This window comes from Nerophis ophidion, linkage group LG24 (genome assembly GCF_033978795.1).
Source record: "Nerophis ophidion isolate RoL-2023_Sa linkage group LG24, RoL_Noph_v1.0, whole genome shotgun sequence".
Taxonomy (NCBI): Eukaryota; Metazoa; Chordata; class Actinopteri; order Syngnathiformes; family Syngnathidae; genus Nerophis; species Nerophis ophidion.
This window is the reverse complement of record NC_084634.1, coordinates 26,490,154-26,511,352: the sequence shown is the minus strand read 5'-3', so window position 1 is coordinate 26,511,352 and position 21,199 is coordinate 26,490,154. Positions and strand designations below refer to the sequence as shown.

The window sequence follows — 21,199 nt, the reverse complement described above, 5'->3', positions numbered from 1 at the left end:
TACTATTAAATAGCTAAATAGAGTAATAATCAAGTGCAATTAAGGGGCTTGTTTGCTCTAATTTTTAAGCACCACTTATTTTTGTTATATCTTACTGTGCAAGTCCAACCACTTTCCGCCATGAAAATACAGCTTTTATGCAATAATTAGAAGGTAAACGATCTCAAATCCTTCCAGCAGCGCAAACCGAAATGCAAACTATTAACAAGATTTTCCCATTCAGAAACCCCCTTCAGAAACTAAGTGTTATTGCTTCAAAGTAAAAAAAAGTGAATTAGGAACCTTAACACCGTGACTACATATCAGACTATAGGATGGAATAACAAGGCATACAGATAATAACAAGATAAACCGGAGCATTGCACGATATAGACAATATACGATTTAAATTATATACATTTGGCTGACGATAGAGCTTTTTATTACTAGCGTTGAATCGTCATAATGCATGTTGATGACACATTATAACTCCGTCCCGACAAGCGAACAGACACAATGTAGTGTTCTCACTAGCAGCTAACGTTCCTCACAGTGCAAAGCAGCTTCTAAATCAACAATCTTCAACTCAATGGCGGCAAAAACTATGTTTCTTACAGGTATTATTATTGCTTGAGGATGAGGAATAGCTAAGCTTGCTACACTACACAGCCTAGGTCGATATCAGAATCACAAAATACTTTATAAATTCCAGAGGGGAAATGAAGATTTTCAGCACAATCCCTTTCAAGATCAGACAAACATTACAGGGAGACAGAACAGAATCACTGACGGGTCTGCCAACTTCCGGCGCCCCTTACAAAAAAAGTGAGAAACAGGTCCAAGCCTGTGCCCTAGAGAGGGGGTCCAGACTGAGGCCAAGGTAAAAATACGTAATAGCAATAGCACACATAAGCATGTGTGTAAGAGGGAAACATCAATATCCTAATTGCTAACCACAAGCTGGAGCTGTTGAATGTAAACAAAGGTGGACGGATCGATACAAATATCGACAGTAACAATGTAATCGATATATGAGCTATACAACAGCGGTTAGATCGATTTAAAACAAAACATATTTAGTCGTTTTTTTATCGTCTACAAACTGAGGAAATATGTCCCTGGACACAGGAGGGCAACAACCAAAGTATTTAAATCCGTGCCAATAACAATAAATAATTTATTTGATACCCTGTTTTTTGTGTGGTTACAACTGTGGTCAAGAATTTAATCAATCATCCATTCATCCATCCATTCATTTTCTACCGCTTATCCCTTTCGGGGTCGCGGGGGGTGCTGGATCCTATCTCAGCTGCAATTGGGCGGAAGGTGGGGTACACCCTGGACAAGTCGCCACCTCATCACAGGACCAACACAGATACACGGCACACTCACATTCACAATAGGGCCAATTTAGTGTTGCCAATCAACCTATCCCCATATTCAATGTTCTTAAAAATATAAAGTATTGGTATCGGTAGGGATGGGAATCAGCGAGAATCGGCTCCCAGGGTTTCGATTCCTGGGATTCTTTTGACAGTTTTGTTAAAGATTCCCTTATCGATACTTGTGGGCACGCATGACGTCACCACGTACGGCACCGATCAGCAGCACAGACGTTGTAATTATTATCAAGGAAGACAGGGGAGCCATTTGCAGTACTTGCCAAGTGGATATTGCATCACATTGAGAAAATGCTAGCAGAAAAATAAGCATTTGAATGAATGATGCGTTTTCGATCCCGTCCGAGATGGAAGTGAATCACCACCAGCAGTGGCGTCAAAGTCAGCATGTGTGCTGTTAATACTGCAGACAACTAACAAACTAACACTGCCTATCGTAGCAAAACATACCCTTTTAACTGTAAACATGAAATGAATGCTTCTCATGCATCACATGACGAGACGGCATCTGACTGGCTGTTTGCATGCCACCTTCTTGTCTAAGAGGTGTTCTAAAGAGGAGACACCGTGATTAGTCAGAAAGATCTGGTATGCTTCCCAAAAAAGCCAATGTGCTTAATTTTCTGCAAAATAATGGTTTACTTTCACAGTTTGTTTGAAAAATTGCACAGCTCTATTTGACTTGCCTAAATTGGTCTTTGACTGACGTAGTTGTACTTACTTTTGAGCGCACAGTATATGTACTGTATATACATTTAAAAAAAACATGCAGTACATATTGCATTATTGCAGGAGGCTGCAATATAAATCGTGATTTTACATTTTAGGCTATAATGCCCATTCCCAATATATTGTATGCAATATGCAATACTTTATGGCCAGTAATGACAATCTATACCAGGGGTGCCCATTACGTCGATCGCGAGCTACCAGTCGACCGTGGGGGGTGTGTCAGTCGATCTCCAGCCAGGCTTTTAAAAAAAATAGACTTAAAAATTAGTGATCACCAATCTTCACCAAGACGTCACTTAAATGACATTCACGGTACCGGAGGGTCTTGTGAGATGACGCTGGCTGCTGCAAGATCATTATTATGAAAATATGACCGAGAGGAAGGCGAGAAACACTTTTTATTTCAACAGACTCTCGCGCCGTACCTTCCGTCAAAACTCTAAAGGCCGACTGCACATTTCCTATCTTCACAATAAAAGCCCTGCTTCATGCTGCCTGCGCTAACTAAATACAGAGTCTCGGAAAAGTGGCGTGCACAAGCGATCCCTCACAAAGCTGGCGTGCACATCACTTGTGCACGCCAGCTTTCCGAGACTCTTATTTTGTTATCGCAGGCAGCATGAAGCAGGGCTTTTATTGTGAAGATAGGAAATGTGCAGTCGGCCTTTAGAGTTTCGACGGAAGGGATGGCGCGAAAGTCTGTTGAAATAAAAAGTGTTTCTCGCCTTCCTCTCTGTCATTTTTTCATAATAATGAACTGGCAGCAGCCAGCGTCATCTCACAAGACCCTCGGGTGCCGTGAACGTCAATCAAGCAAGCTACGGAATTTGCCGCCAATGTTTTTCTTGTAAAGTGTATGGAAGCTGGATGAATTAGATGCCAAAAACCAACCACTTTCATGTGGTATTGTACAGAAAGGACAACTTTTTTTCTCCTCCATTTGAAAATGTGGGCTTTATCATCATTACTGTCTGATTCCAATCAATGCAAGTCATCAGAATCAGGTAATACACCAACTTATATTCTTGTCTTTGTGAAAGAAAGACATCTATATGTGTTACACATGCTTGTATTATCATTAAACACATTTAACTTGTTTACAAAAATGTCTCTTTCATAAATAAATAAATATAAATGATATATATATAAATGAGGTAGATCCCCTCGAGTTGGTCAATTGAAAAGTAGCTCGCCTGCAGAAAAAGTGTGGGCACCCCTGATCTATACTGATTTCTAAATATCAATAAGCAATACTGTTTTACCCTAATGCTGCGTTTTAACATTTCATATTCTTCCTCATTGTTTTTTCCCCCTCTTAGGGCTTCTATTGGTCTTAAAATTTTACAACTGGTCTCAGCCTTTAAGATGTATCCTGATCATACCCGTTTTAACAATAAATCCCTTCTCTTTTGTCCTCCTTTCCTGATGTCTTCCCGGCCAAGGTTTTTACACAGATGTTGCGCCCCCCCACATAAACAAAAAAACGATTTTAAGACTCAGGGGTAGGCATGTGACAGCAGCGCAGCGAGTTACAAGTTACTTAATTCAATCAAACCAACAACACGAGAGAGATGGATGCACATAAAGACGATGAAAAGAGAAGAAGAAGAAATCGCTGCCAAAAATCCAAACTGTGTGTACATTAGAGCTGTGAATCTTTGGGCACCATGCAATTCGATTTGATTCTTGGTAACTATTCGATTCAGAATCAATTCTTTATTCCATATCAAAACTTTTTAATAACATTGGTCGTCAGTTCTATGATTAACTACATTTCTATTCCATAAAATAGATGAATAGTTGTGATAAATTCCTATATAACTTGTTTAAGAAAATTCTGCCCAAACATTTAATAAAGTAAAAAGTTAATTAAAATATCTATGTAACGTATTTTTCGGAGTATAAGTCGCTCCGGAGTATAAGGCGCACCTGCCGAAAATGCATAATAAAGAAGGAAAAAAACATATATAAGTCGCACTGGAGTATAAATCGCATTTTTGGGGAAAATTCATTTGATAAAACCCAACACCAAGAATAGACATTTGAAAGGCAATTTAAATAAATAAAGAATAGTGAACAACATGCTGAATAAGTGTACGTTATATGACTCATAAATAACCAACAGAGAAGGTGCCTGGTATGTTAACGTAACATATTATGGTAAGAGTCATTCAAATAACTACAACATATAGAACATGCTATACGTTTACCAAACAATCTGTCACTCCTAATCGCTAAATCCCATGAAATCTTATACGTCTAGTCTCTAACGTGAATGAGTTAAATAATATTTGATATTTTACGGTAATGTGGTAATAATTTCACACATAAGTCGCTCCTGAGTATAAGTCGCACCCCTGGCCAAACTATGAAAAAAACTGCGACTTTTAGTCAGAAAAATACAGTATATATATATATTTTTAAATAAATTAAATATAATTAAAAAATATATCTAATTTTTTTATACATATATTTTTAATAGATTTTCGATTTCTAAAATCGATTCAGAATCGTTACAAATAAGAATTGCAATTCATTCTAATATCTTTTTTTTTCTTTTGACACCTCTCATGTATATATGACAAATAGGAGATTTTATCCAAAGATACTATCTGTAACATCAAGGAAGAAATGACTGAGCAAGCTTGAAAAATGTTCTTCTCCCTAGGGGCGGCGCACCAGAAAATAGTTGAAAAGCACTGATCTCGGCCAATAATTATGTTTTTGTTTTCTAAAGGTGATTTCTAATGAAAATTAAAATCCAGTTTATTTTTTTTTCTAATGGAAATGTCCTATATAATTTCTGAGCATTTTTTATTCAACTACATATCAGCGTAGCTCATGTATTTGTCATTTGGTGTTTGCAAGCTTCGTGCCAAGCACAGTCGTGACTATTTTAGGCTTTTTATGATGCCTGTTCCAGCCTGTTTTATTGTTTTAGTCACCTATTGCACTTGGATCACAGGATTAAGTTAAATAATACCTGACAAAGAACCGCTATTTTGTGCATGCATGCTGAAACTAGTTTCAACAGGTGTTAGTGTTATGTAACAATTATTATTATGACTTTTACATTATTGTGGAAGCACAAATGTGTATTTATGTTATTTCCAATTGTTCATGCCACATTTCTACTGTATATACATGGTACCTATACAGTATAATGACAAAGGTTGTGTTTGTGTGGTAGAGAAGAGGGCAACTGTGTACAGGGCTTTGCGGAGATCTTTGACATGCTCGTCGCCGCCACGTCCAGGGTGAGGGAGCTCAAGCTACAGAGAGAGGAGTATGTCTGCCTCAAGGCCATGATCCTCCTTAACTCCAGTGAGTCAACACACACACCTGCTGCAACACAAGTTTGTGCGTCCAGCCGTTCAGTGGGACAAATGTGCATGTTTGTGTGTGTTGTGTGGCAATTGGGCCGCTAGAAGGTGAACAGGGTCGAGGTATCGGCCTCGCTGCAGACCCGTTGTCCTTTGAGCTTTGCCTCTAAAAAGTTGAACAAGGTCGTGTTTTTTTCCTTTTTTGCACCGTCTCCTTCGGCACAGCTTTCATCATGGCTCATTATTTATGTAATAGCTGTGAGTCACAAAATGAAAAAAAAAAATTAAATAAAAGGGGCCCTGTGAGTACAGCTCTGCAGACCAATGCCAAAACATGTTTTTTTTTATCTTTAGTGAATATATGTGGTTCAATTTTAATGGGTATTTTTGTTGCTGCTTTGACACTGCACCGTTTTTTCCGGAAGAGATAAAATGTCTATTGGGGTCGGTCGCTTTCCATTGGGATTTCACTACATTGTTTTTACTCTTTCCACATAAAGGACAGTGTGGGAGCTACTTTTATAGTATCTGCCTTTTTTTTTAACTTAATAACTTGCTAAAACCAATGTAAGTCCAAATGTGCTTTGTAGTCTTAAATGCTTAACTCAGTTTTTTTATAGAAGCCAAAGGCAATCAGTAATTTGTATTTGTGTTGATTAGATTCCTTCTTTAATTTTGTGTTTTGAATATGCTAAGGGCATATAAAAAATGGCCTCTTGACCACACTTTGGACATCCCTTGTTTTGGCTAACCAGAAAATCATTGATTCCTTAAGTGATTTTATTTTATCCAGGAAATTCAGATTTCCAGACTGTAGACGAGACATATTATAGTGCACATTTTCAACTGTAGTCCTAAAACATACTGAACAAAAATAAAAACTTTTGGTTTTGCTCCCATTTTTTGTTAAATGAACACAAATATCTAAAACTTTTACAATATACACAATATACCTATTCCTCTTATTGTTCACAATTATGTGTAAATATTTGTTAGTGAGTATTTTTCTTTGTCAAGATAATCTTATTCCACCTCACAGGTGTGGGATATCGAGATGCTGATTATACAGCATGATTATTGCACGGGTGTGCCTTAGGCTGCCCACAATAAAAGGCCACTCTGAAATGCGGAGTTTTATCATACAGCACAATGTCACAGATGTCGCAAGTTTTGAGGGAGCGTGCAGTCTGCATGCTGACTGCAGGAATGTCCACCAGAGCTGTTGCCCAGGAATTGAATGTTCATTTCTCAAACATAAGCTGTCTCCAAAAGCGTTTCAGAGAATTTGGCAGTACATCCAACCGTCCACACACCCGCAGAGCACATGTAACCACACCCGCTCAGGACCTCCACATCCGGCAGGTGCACCGCCATGATCATTTGAGACCAGCTGCTGCAACAATTGGTTTGCATAACCAAATAATTTCTGCACAAACTGTGAGAAATCATCTCAGGGAAGGTCATCTACGTGCTGGTCGTCCAGATAGAGGTCTCGACCTGACAACAGTTTGTCGTCGTAACTGACTTGATTGGGCAAATGTTCACATTTGATGGCGTCTGGCACGTTAGAGAGGGGATCTCTTCATGGACGAATCCCAGTTTTCACTGTTCAGGGCAGATGGCAGAAAGTGTGTGTGGCGTTATGTGGGAGAGCGGTTGGCTGATGTCAACTTTGTGAATGGAATGTCCCTTGGTAGGGGTGAGGTTATGGTATGGGCAGGCGTATGTTCTGGACAACGAACGCAAGTGCATTTTATTGATGGCATTTTGAATGCACAGACATACTGGGATGAGACCCTGAGGCCCATTGTTGTGCCATTCACGCCTCATGTTGCAGCATGACAATGCAAGACCCGACCCCATGTTGCAAAGAACTGTGCACAATTCCTGGAAGCTGAAAACATCCCGGTTCTTGCATGGCCAACATACTCACCAAGTCTACCGTTGAACATGTTTGGGATGCTGTGGATCGGCGTATACTACGGCGTGTTTCAGTTCCTGCCAATATCCAGCAACTTCACACAGCCATTGAAGATGAGTGGACCAACATTCAACAGGCCACAATCAACAACCTGATCAACTCTATGCGAAGGAGATGCATTGTGTGAGGTGAATGGTGGTCACACCTGATGCTGTCTGCTTTTGTGACCCTCCAGACTCCAATAAGGCAAGACTGCACATTCCAGAGTGTCACACCTGTGCAATAATCATGCTGTTTAAAGGCCTACTGAAACCCACTTCTACCGACCACGCAGTCTGATAGTTTATACATCAATGATGAAATATTAACATTGCAACACATGCCCATACGGCCTTTTTAGTTTACTAAATTGCAATTTTAAATTTCCCGCGAGTTTCTTGTTGAAAACAATGCGGAATGATGACTCATTCGCGTGACGTCACCTGTTGGAGGGGACATATTAGCGTAGCACCAAACGCAGCTAAAAGTCGTCTCTGTTCATGGTGTAATTACACAGTATTTTGGACATCTGTGTATCTGAAACTTTTGCAATTTGTTCATTTAATAATGGAGACTATAAAAAAGAATGCTGTTGGTGGAAATCGGTGGATTGCAGCTGTCTTTAGCACCGAGACACAGCCGGTGTTTCTTTGTTTGTTGTGAGGCAGAGCGGTCAAGCGAACATGTTTTCTCTACGTCAACCAGCATGTTTTTGGATGGGGAAATTGTGATATATATTTTACCGAAGACATCAGTGGATTATTCGTCGTCCTGCAGCAGCTGTGAGCTTGGCTCCTCGGCTTTTCTCTGAGACACTGTGTGTTCACCGCAGCCATCCGACCTCGAGGTATGTCTTTACAATCTTTAAAAATCTCACTAAAACACTATTAAAACAATAAGCAGATAAGGGATCTTCCAGATCTATGCTAGTAAATGTGTCTAATTACATCTGAAACGCTCACACTGCCGTCGTTTTTTTTTTTTTTTCTTTCTGTAATCGTTTACTATCAATATCGTAATTCACAAATCTTTCATCCTCGCTCAAATTAATGGGGAAATTGTCACTTTCTCGGTCCGAATTGCTCTTACTGCTGGTGGCTCCCATTAAAAACAATGTGAAAATGTGTGGAGCCCTGCAACTCGTTACGTCACGCGCACATACTTCCGGTAAAGGAAGGTTTTTTTTCTATTAGCGATCAAAAAGTTGCGAACTTTATCGTCGATGTTCTCTACTAAATCCTTTCAGCAAAAATATGGCAATATCGCGAAATGATCAAGTATGACACTATAGAATGGACCTGCTATTCCTGTTTAAATAAGAAAATCTCATTTCAGTAGGCTTTTAATCAGCATCTTGATATGCTACACCTGTGAGGTAGGATGGATTATTTTAGCAAAGAAGTGCTCACTAACACAGATTTAAACACATTTGTAAACAATATTTGTCTTCAGTTTCAGTTTATTTCGAACATGCATACAATTCAATGTAATGCATCACATATTTCCAGTTGTTTCATTACAGCACGTCCGAAAAGGAGTAGGAAGAAGCGGAGCTTATTTAATCCTATCCCTTTTTCATACCATACCAATTTTATCCTCTTTCCTTGTTCTCTGTAACATAACAATAAATAATAAACAAATAATATATCATATTAAGTAAGCCCATATTAAATATATCAATAATATTCGTCTCAATAAAACAAATTAATTGAAAAAAAAAAAGGATTCAAGATGTTTATCATAATTTTTGTTCTGTGTACTTTGTGAACAGTCTCTTAAACTAAATCACATTGGTGCCTTGTTTGATTTGTTTAGTTAATCCTTTCCATAATTGAATTCCACATACTGATATGCTAAAGGTTTTAAGTGTTGTACGAGCATACAAATGTTTTAAATTAGGTTTTCCGCTAAGGTACTATTTTTCTTTTGCTGGGAAGAATTATATATTCTTGGGTAGCAAGTTATAATTTGCGTTGTACATAATTTTAGCTTTACCAAACGTTGAATTTCAATATTTAACATTCAATAGATAAAGGATTTGTAGGTTCTCTATATCCAACATTATGTATTATTCTAATCGATATTTTTTGTAACACAGTTAGTGAATTAAGCGCACATTTGTAGTTGTTTCCCCATATTTTGACACAATAACTCAGATATAGTAACACAAGTGAGCAGTAAAGAATACAAAGTGATTTTTGTTCTAGAACATGTTTTGCTTTATTCATTATTGACATTTTTCTTGCTATCTTATGTTGTATATTGTTTGCATGAGATTTCCAATTAATTGTATTATCTATTATTACACCCAAAAATGTGTTTTATTTTACCATTTCAATGTCTACTCCGTCTATCTGTATTTGTGTTTGACTTTCCCTTCAACTTTTACCAAATAGCATTATTTTAGTTTTACTCAGATTTAAAGAGTCTGTTTTTGTCAAACCATCTTTTTAATTTGTTAATTTCTTATGTTATTTGTATTAACCTCTGTGTGTTTTCTCCTGAATACTGTTGTGTCATCTGCAAATAATACTAACTTTACGTCCTTTGTAACTTTAAAAATGTAATTTATATTGAGATTGAACAATTTTGGCCCAAGTATTGATTCCTGAGGTACGCCACACCATATTTCCAGCTCAGTAGAAGTGTGTTCCCCTATCTTCACCTATTTCTCACTGTTGGTTAAGTAGCTTCGAATCAAGTTCAATACAAACACTCTGATTCCATAGCGTTCTAATGTTTTTATTAAGATGCTATGATTAATTGTGTCAAATGCAAAGGAATAGGAATTGTGTGTATGTAGTAAAAGTTTTAGATCTTCGAGTTCAACTCGTGAAAAATGGGAGCAAAAACAAGTGTTGCATCTATATTTTTGTTCAGTATGCAACACAAACACAGAAGAACATAATGACAATATGTTAAAACCACACAGATATAGAAATAAAATAATTACCATATGTTGTGGACTATAGAGTATACAAGCCGCACCCACTAAATTTTAGAAAAATGATAATACATGCATCAGCCGCACCAGACTATAAGTCGCATATATGAGTTATTTACACATTCATATTTTGTAAATACCGTTCCATACTATACCAACTTTATTTGTGAAGCTCTTTAAAATAATGTTTAACATACCTTAATTGTTTCCTAACGGTGTCTGTAACATGCCATTAAAACGGTTGTTTAAACAAAACAGAAGTCATTGTCTCGGACCTACTAGCTGCGGAAGCTATCTCTCCAATCAGCTAAACAAACTCAGTAATTCCACTCCTTTACTGAGGAATTTATGAAACAGAAACAACACAAACAGAATGCCATTGTAAGTTAAAAATACTAACACAGACACTCGTAAAAGTGTTGGCATTTTAGCTATTGTTAATAATGCTAGCTTCATTGCATTTTGGTAATGCATACAAATATGCATGAAAACACTCCTAGGGCGATTTAGTAAGTAAGAATTGTTTTAGTTATACTGTAAAAATTACAAACGTTGCTCGGAGTGATGAATGAAGAGTCCATATGAGTAGAAGCGCTATGGACGATTAGAAGGTGAACTGGCACTTCTACTACCTGTTCATAGCTTTAAACAGCAGAAATTCACATTTACCTAGCAGTACCTGCATTGAGCAAACTCGTCCAAAAGACGCCGCTATAGCGCAAACAATAACACACCATGTACAGTAAGTGTGTTTGCATGTCTTTAATGTAAAGTATTTGCTTTACCAGCGAAGAAAAATCCATAATTTAGTCGCACCATTTTGTAAGCCGCAGGGTGCAAAACGTAGGAAAAAAGTAGCATCTTTTAATCCGGAATTTACTTTAGTCACAGTGACGACGTGACTGAACTTTTAAACTATTTAGGATGCATTTTAAAAGTGCGACAAGTCTTAAGAAATATTAAAATTATTTGTATGAGTTAGTGATGTATAACATATATTAATATTAAGAATTATTAAATCATGAATCAAAACCATTATTAATCATAAATACAACACTCCTAATACTAATATTATAAATAATAATAATAATACATATAAATCATAATACATATAAATACTATAAACAATAAAAGAAATAGACATTAGACATAGCAAGCTAGTACTTTAGAGACATTTATGGAACTTTTGAATGAAAAAGTTTCCGCTTAGAAAGCAATATATCAAATGTCATCTTTGCTGCCAATTTCATTTTATTGGATTCTCGGTTTCAACATCTGATTTTACAGGCCCAGAGAAGTCATTAAACCCCTCATTTTATTTTGTAGCGTGCAATGAAATCAAATAGGCCACAAAAACCCCTAGTTTAATGTGTTTCAGTGCTGCTAGTTTGGGGGTATCCGACGCACACAAAAAAAATCTTAACATACATTTTTACAAACACTGAATGAGCAAGCGTCTTGCATGGCAGGAAGGAAGGAACCTGGTGTTCACAGGTAAAGGCTGACAGGAGGATGTTGTGATGTGCTTTACTGCTGAGAGTACGAAAGTGTTCCCTCAGGAGATGATGGACAGCAAAAACACATGTTGGATTCCTTCAGTGGAACATAAAGATGAGCTATGATTTGCACCGGTATCTTCTTCTTGCTTCAATGCCGTATACTTTTCAGATCTCTTAGGCTCTGCGTAAATCTTATATTTTCCAGTCTGAGCTGATCAGTTCCCTCATATTTTTCTTTGTTTCAATGTTATTTCACACAAATAACACTATTTATTATTATTATTATTATTATTATTGGCCCTAATGTGTGAATGTTGTCTGTCTATCCGTGTTGGCCCTGCGATGAGGTGGAGACTTGTCCAGGGTGTACCCCGCCTTCCGCCCGATTGTAGCTGAGAAAGGCGCCAGCGCCAGCCGCGACCCCAAAAGGGAATAAGCGGTAGAAAATGGATGGAGGGATGGATATTATTATTATTATTATTATCATTATTATTGTTATTATTATTATTGGAGTGTCCCGATCCAATGTTGAAATTAGAATCCCAAAAACAAGTTCTCCGGTTATCAATCAATCAATCAATCAATGATTATTTACATAGCCCTAAATCACTAGTGTCTCAAAGGGCTGCACAAACCACAACGACATCCTCGGTAGAGCCCACATAAGGGCAAGGAAAACTCACACCCAGTGGGACGTCGGTGACAATGATGACTATGAGAAACCTTGGAGAGGCCCCCCCTCCCCTAGGGGAACCAAAAGCAATGGATGTCGAGCGGGTCTAACATGATACTGTGAAAGTTCAATCCATAGTGGATCCAACACAACCGTGAGAGTCCAGTCCAAAGTGAATCTAACACAGCAGAGAGAGTCCCGTCCACAGCGGAGCCAGCAGGAAACCACCCCAAGCGGAGGCGGATCAGCAGCGCAGAGATGTCCCAGCCGATACACAGGCGAGCAGTCCATCCTGGGTCCCGACTCAGGACAGCCAGCACTTCATCCATGGCCATTGGACCAGACCCCCTCCAGTGGGACAGAGGAGAAAAAGAAAAGACACGGCAGATCAACTGGTCTAAAAAGGGAGTCTATTTAAAGGCTAGAGTATACAAATGAGTTTTAAGGGGAGACTTAAATGCTTCTACTGAGGTGGCATATCGAACGGTTACCGGGAGGGCATTCCAGAGTACTGGAGCCCGAACGGAAAACGCTCTATAGCCCGCAGACTTTTTTTGGACTATGGGAATCACTAATAAGCCGGAGTCCTTTGAACGCAGATTTCTTGCCGGAAAATATGGTACAATACAATCGGCAAGATAGGCTGGAGCTAGACCGTGTAGTATTTTATACGTAAGTAGTAAAACCTTAAAGTCACATCTTAAGTGCACAGGAAGCCTGTGCAGGTGAGCCAGTACAGGTGTAATGTGATGAAACGTTCTTGTCAAAAGTCTAGCAACCGCATTTTGTCCCAACTGTAATCTTTTAATGCTAGACATGGGGAGACCCGAAAACAATACGTTACAGTAATCCAGGCGTCTAAAATCTCTGCTATTAGGTCCCGATACAAGCAGTCCTGCAGCGTTTTTACCGTGCAAAGCTGGACAGCTACTTAACATCCAAATGGCCTCAACATAAACAAGCATCAAATAATTATAGTTGCATCTTACTTACACATACAAAGTCTCCAAGGCTGAAGCCTATTGAAAAATATCAGGTAACAAGCGTGTCCGCAACATTTAACTTACTTTGTCATGAATTTAAACTAATGAAGTATTGTGGCAATTATTTGTCTAAAAAAAAAAACACTTCAAATTAAAGACTGCTTAAGTTAATTATAGATGGTTAATAATAAATAGATAAGCTGTAGGAAATGGATGGATGGAGGTCTGTGTTGATCATGTTATGTTTGACTAACATTCCGCACTACAAAATACAAGTATTTATGTCTTAATATCTGTGTCGGCTTGTATTCAAGGTTTCAATATTGGAATTGGAAGCGAATCTGGACACTCTTTGTTATCATTATTATTTTAAATATTTCTGCCTGAAGGGACAGTTCTTACTTGGACAGGTCCCAGTTTTTAAAGAATGTTGTACATTTCGATTGATACAATGTGATTGTGGTCAAATTAAGATGTGTTCCTTGTTGGAGCTCAACTAGTCACAATCAAATTTGGCCAAAGAAACTATTTATTTGATTCATTATGCGGTTTGTTTAAATAATATCCAAGTCTAGATGAAGTCTGGGCATAGAGCTCTCCTGAACAGCCCTTCCCTTTCCAACTAATACTATTCCTCTGGAGCAAGAAGTCAATCCAATAATGGTATTTGGCACCAGATGGCAAATGTACCTCAGGTCAAAGGTCAAATGAAGATGACCGTTCTTGAGACTTCTGATTGTAAATCAATCATCCTATTCATTTTAAATGGTATTCCAGTCTGTTCAATTTTCAAGCAGCTGCTCAGCTTATTTATTTATTTTGGCCTGAAAAGGTGAAAGGTCATGTCTTTGTTTATCTTTTTAGAGCTCTGTCGGTCACAATTTTTGTTATGTATTCACTGGAGTGAGTGAATTAGCAACATGACTCAAGAAATTATGGGCAATTTTGATGAAACTTTCAGGAGCTGTCAGAATTAGAATAAGGAACAATTATCAAATTTTGGAGATGATACGGATCACTGTCTACATTCATAGTGTGTGTGGGTATGTGTGTATATATGTGTATATATATATATATATATATATATATATATATATATATATATATATATATATATATATATTTATGTATGTATGTCTTGATTGGATTATCCAGAGAATAGTGCTCGATACCGTGGTAGAGCGCAATATGTAGGTGTGGGAAAAATCACAAGACTACTTCATCTCTACAGAACTGTTTCAAGAGGGGTTCCCTCAATCATCAGAAAATCTTCTGATGATATATATATATATATATACTATATATATATATATATATATATATATATATATATATATATATATATATATATATATACAGTATATATATATACAGTATATGTGTATGTATGTATATGTGTATGTATATATGTATATATGTAGATGTATGTATATATATATATGTATATGTATATATATATATATATATATATATATATATATATATATACATGTGTATATGTATATATATATATATATGTATGTATACACGGTGGAAGAGGGGTTAGTGCGTCTGCCTCACAATACGAAGGTCCTGCAGTCCTGGGTTCAAATCCAGCCTCGGGATCTTCCTGTGTGGAGTTTGCATGTTCTCCCCGTGAATGCGTGGGTTCCCTCCGGGTACTCCGGCTTCCTCCCACCTCCAAAGACATGCACCTGGGGATAGGTTGATTGGCAACACTAAATTGGCCATAGTGTGTGAATGTGAGTGTGAATATTGTCTGTCTATCTGTGTTGGCCCTGCGATGAGGTGGCGACTTGTCCAGGGTGTACACCGCCTTCCGCCCGATTGTAGCTGAGATAGGCGCCAGCGCCCCCCGCGACCCCAAAAGGGAATAAGCGGTAGAAAATGGATGGATGGATGTATGTATATATATATATATATATATATATATATATATATATATATATATATATATATATATATACATCACATACACACACAGTACAGGCCAAAAGTTTGGACACACCTCATTTAATGCGTTTTCTTTATTTTCATGACTATTTACATTGTAGATTGTCACTGAAGGCATCAAAACTATGAATGAACACATGTGAAGGTTATGTACTTAACAAAAAAATAAAAACATATTTTATATTATAGTTTTTCAAAATATCCACCCTTTACCCTGATTACTGCTTTGTACACTCTTGACATTCTCTCGGTGAGCTTCAAGAGGTATTCACCTGAAATGGTTTTAACTTCACAGGTGTGCTTGAAGCTCATCGAGAGAATCAGCATTTATGGTCCCTTCACAGATGTGTAATTTACCCTTCCCTTGGGCACTCCTGCACCCCCATACCATCACAGATGCTGGCTTTTGAACTTTGCGCCTAGAACCATCCGGATGTTTTTTTTCCTTTTTGTTCCGGACGACAAAACATCCACAGTTTCCAAACACAATTTGAAATGTGGACTAGTCAGACCACAGAACACTTTTCTTCTTTGCATCAGTCCATCTTAGATGAGCTCGGGCCCAACCATAGCCGGCTGAGTTTCTGGGTGTAGTTGATAAATGGCTTTGGTTTTGCATAGTAAAGTTTTAACTTGAGCTTATATAGGTAGCTACAAACTGTAGTTACTCACAGTGGTTTCTGAAATGTTCCTGAGCCCATGTGGTGATATCCTTTACACACTGATGTCGCTTTTTGATGCAGTACCGCCTTAGAGATGGAAGGTCCGTAATATCATCGCTTACGTGCAGTGATTTCTCCAGATTCTGTGAACCTTTTGATGATCTTACGGACAATAGACGGTGAAATCCCTTAATTCCTTGCAATAACTTGAGAAATGTTGTTCTTAAACTGTTCGACAATTTGCTCATGCATTTGTTCACAAAGTGGTGAACCTCGCCCCATCTTTGTTTGTTAATGACTGAGCATTTAATGGAAGCTGCTATAAAAACCCAATCATGGCACTCACCTGTTCTCTAAACGCCTGTTCACCTGTTGGATGTTCCAAATAAGTGTTTGATGAGCATTCCTCAACATTCTCCGTCTTTTTTGGCACTTACGTCAGCCTTTTTGAAACATGTTCCAGGGATCAAATTTTAAATGAACTAATTTGCAAATAATAACTAACCCTGTTTCCATATGAGTTGGGAAATTGAGTTAGATGTAAATGTAAACGTAATACAATGATTTGCAAATGCTTTTCAACCCATATTCAATTGAATGCACTACGAAGACAAGATATTCGATGTTCAAACTCGTAAATTTAAGGTTTTTTTGCAAATAATTAACTTAGAATTTCCTGGCTGCAACATGTGCCAAAGTAGTTGGGAAAGGGCATATTCACCACTGTGTTACATCACCTTTTCTGTTAACAACACTCAATAAACATTTGGGAACTGAGGAAACTAATTGTTGAGGCTTTGAAAGTGGAATTCTTTCCCATTCTCGTTTTATGTAGATCTTCAGTCGTTCAACAGTCCGGGGTCTCCGCTTTCGTTTTATACAATTCATAATGCGCCACACATTTTCGATGGGAGACGGATCTAGACTGCAGGCGGGCCAGGAGAGTACCTGCACTCTTTTTTTACAAAGCCACGCTGTTGTAACACTGGCTGAATGTGGCTTGGCATTGTCTTGCTGAAATAAGTAGGGGCGTCCATGAAAAAGACGGCGCTTAGATGGCAGCATATGTTTTTCCAAAACCTGTATTTACCTTTCAGCATTAATGGTGCCTTCACAGATGTGTAAGTTACCCATGTCTTAAGCACTAATGCACCCCCATACCATCACAGGTGCTGGCTTTTTAACTTTGCGTCGATAACAGTCTGGATGGTTCGCTTCCCCTTTTCTGAAGTGTTCTTGAGCCCATCTAGTGATATCCTTTAGAGATTGATGTCGGTTTTTGATACAGTGCCGTCTGAGGATCGAAGGTCATGGTCATTCAATGTTGGTTTCCGGCCATGCCGCTTACGTGGAGCGGTTTCTCCAGATTCTCTGAACCTTTTGATGATATTATGGACCGTATATGTTGAAATTTAGAGTGTTTTTAGGAATTTTTGACCTTTTTTTTCCAAAAGTGCATTGGTGAGGTGCATTAGTCTCTGTTCTAATTCATCCCAAAGATGTTCTATCGAGTTCAGCTCAGGACTCTGTGCAGGCTTTTATGGACCTTGTTTTGTTTACTGCTGCACAGTCATGTTGGAAGAGGAAGGGGCCCGCTCTAAACTGTTCACACAAGGTTGGAAGCATAGAATTGTCCAAAATGTTTTGGTGTCCTGTAACTAAGGGGCCAAGCCCAACTCCTGAAAAAACAACCACACACCATAATTCCTCCTCCACGGAATTTCACACTCGGCACAATGCAAAATGTACTCTTCTCTTGGCAACCTCCAAACCCAGACTCGTCCATCAGATTGCCAGATGGAAAAGCGTGGTTCATCACTCCAGAGAATGCGTCTCCACTGCTCTAGAGTCCAGTGGCGACGTGCTTTACACACTGCATCAGGCGCTTTGCATTGGTCTTGGTGATGTATGGCTTAGATGCAGCTGCACCGCCATGGAAACCCATTCAATGAAGCTCTCTACGTACTGTACATGGGCTAATTGGAAGGTCACATGAAGTTTGGAACTCTGTAGCAACTGACTGTGCAGAAAGTTGGCGATCTCTTTGCACTGTGCGCTTCAGCAACCACTGACCCCTCTCTGTCAGTTTACGTGGCCTACCACTTCGTGACTGAGTTGCTGTTGTTCCCAAACTCTTCCATTGTTTTAAATAATAAAGCCGACAGTTGACTTTGGAATATTTAGGAGCGAGGAAATGTCACGACTGGATTTGTTGCACAAGTGGCATCCTAAGACAGTTCCACGCTGGACATCACTAAACTCCTGAGAGCGGCCCATTCTGTATATATGTATGTATAAATGTATATGAAATGGATACATGGGGAATACAGCAGAGGATTGGGAGAATGTCATGTGGTCAGATGAAACCAAAATAGAACTTTTTGGTATAAACTCAACTCGTCGTGTTTGGAGAAAGAAGAATACTGAGTTGCATCCCAAGAACACCATACCTAGTGTGAAGCATGGGGGTGGAAACATCATGCTTTGGGGCTGTTTTTCTGCTAAGGGGACAGGACGATTGATCCGTGTTAAGGAAAGAATGAATGGGGCCATGTATCGTGAGATTTTGAGCCAAAACCTCCTTCCATCAGTGAAAGCTTTGAATGGTTGACCAAATACTTATTTTCCACCATAATTTACAAGTAAATTCTTTAAAATTCCTAAAATGTGAATTCCTGGATTTTTTTTTCAAATTCTGTCTCTCACAGTTGAAGTGTACCTATGATGAAAATTACAGACCTCTGTCATCATTTTAAGTGGGAGGACTTGCACAACCGGTGGCTGACTAAATACTTTTTTGCCCCACTGTATGTACAAACCCCGTTTCCATATAAGTTGGGAAATTGTGTTAGGTGTAAATATAAACGGAATACAATGATTTGCAAATAATTGTCAACCCATATTCAGTTGAATATGCTACAAAGACAACATATTTGATGTTAAAACTGATAAACATATTTTTTTTTTTGCAAATAATCATTAACTTTAGAATTTGATGCCAGCAACACGTGACAAAGAAGTTGGGAAAGATGTCAATAAACACTGATAAAGTTGAGGAATGCTCATCAAACACTTAGTTGGAACATCCTACAGGTGTGCAGGCTTATTGGGAACAGGTGGGTACCATGATTGGGTATAAAAACAGCTTCCATGAAATGCTAAGTCATTCACAAACAAGGATGGGGTGAGGGTCACCAATTTGTAAGCTATTGCAAAGACTTTCGGGGATTTTACCATCTACGGTCCGTAAAATCATCAAAAGGTTCAGAGAATCTGGAGAAATCACTGCACATAAGCGATGATATTACGGACCTTTGATCCCTCAGGCGGTACTGCATCAAAAACCAACATCAGTATGCAAAGGATATCACTACATGGGCTCAGGAACACTTCATAAAACCACTGTCAGTAACTACAGTTGGTCGCTACATCTGTAAGTGCAAGTTAAAACTCTACAATGCAAAGCGAAAACCATTTATTAACAACACAAAGGAACGCCGCCGGCTTCGCTGGGCCCGAGCTCATCTAAGATGGACTGATGCAAAGTGAAAAAGCGTCCTGTGGTCTGACGAGTCCACATTTCAAATTGTATTTGGAAACTGTTGATGTGGTGTCCTACGGAACAAAGAGGAAAATAACCATCCGGATTGTTATAGGCGCAAAGATCAAAAGCCAGCATCTGTGATGGTATGGGGGTGTATTAGTGCCCAAGGCATGGGTAACTTACACATCTGTGAAGGCACCATTAATGCTGAATGGTCCATACAGGTTTTCGAGCAACATATGTTGTCATCCAAGCAACGTTATCATGGACGCCCCTGCTTATTTCTGCAAAACAATGCCAAGCCACGTGTTACACAGCGGGGCTTCGTAGTTAGAGTGCGGGTACTTTCCTGGCCTGCCTGCAGTCCAGACACGTCTCCCATCGAAAATGTGTGGCGCATTATGAAGCATAGAATACGACAACAAGACCCCGGACTGTTGAACAACTTCAGCTGTACATCAAGCAAGAATGGTAAAGAATTCCACTTTCAAAGCTTCAACAATTAGTTTCCTCAGTTCCCAAACGTTTATTGAGTGTTGTTAAAAGAAAATGTGATGTAACACAGTGGTGAACATGCCCTTTCCCAACTACTTTGGCACGTGTTGCAGCCATGAAATTCTAAGTTAATTATTATTTGCAAATAAAGTTTATGAGTTTGAACATCAAATATCTTGTCTTTGCATTCAATTGAATATGGGTTGAAAAGGATTTGCAAATCATTGTATTCTGTTTATATTTACATCTAACACAATTTCCCAACTCATATGGAAACGGGGTTTGTATATATGTGTGTGTGTTAGAGATGCGCGGTTTGCGGTCTCATCCGCGGAGTCCGCGGGTAAACCGCGGGTCGGGCGGTTGACATGACGAAAAAATAGATTTCAATTAGATTCGGGCGAGTGGCGGTTGAACCATCCGGAGTCATTTGATACACATGGTTCTGGGATCGGTATCCTTTGCCATTCAAAGAGCCATTTAAGACCCGTGTCATAAAGTGAAGAAGACAATAGGAGACGCTATTATTCTCTTGAATGATTGCCGGCAGTCACCCAGATATATTAAATAGTGCGTGCCTTGAAGCCATTGGCTTTGTTACCTTCTACATCATACACGATCTGCTTGTAAGTCCAGCATCATGTTGTGTGTGGCTTCCGCGGTAACACGCACACGACTGCAAGGCATACTGGGTGACAGAGTACACTAATGCTTGTGATATAAACAATTTTAACACTCTTAGTAATATGCGCCACGCTTTGAAGCCACACCAATTAAGAACGACAAACACATTTCGGGAGAACATCCTCACAGTAACACAACATAAACGCAACACAACAAATACCCATAATCCTTTGTATTCATGACACTTCCTTACTATTTTATACACCCCGCTAGCAGCAAACCCCGCCACAACCCCGTGCGTCGGTAAGGTGGGCGGGGTTGGGGGCACTGGGGTGTAAAATATATTCAGGGCGTGTCATGAATACAAAGGATTATGGGTATTAGGTGTGTTGCGTTTATGTTGTGTTACTGTGAGGATGTTCTCCCGA

General features: G+C 38.8%; 1 protein-coding gene across 1 annotated transcript in view; it reads left to right on the top strand.

The window, feature by feature from the left end:
- esr2a (estrogen receptor 2a) overlaps positions 1 to 21,199 on the top strand; it is an 82,573-nt gene that overhangs the window by 38,869 nt on the left and 22,505 nt on the right. The window contains exon 7 of the mRNA XM_061885864.1: positions 5,302 to 5,435. Within this exon, the coding sequence (XP_061741848.1) occupies positions 5,302 to 5,435 (134 nt within the window). The remainder of the gene's footprint in view (positions 1 to 5,301; positions 5,436 to 21,199) is intronic.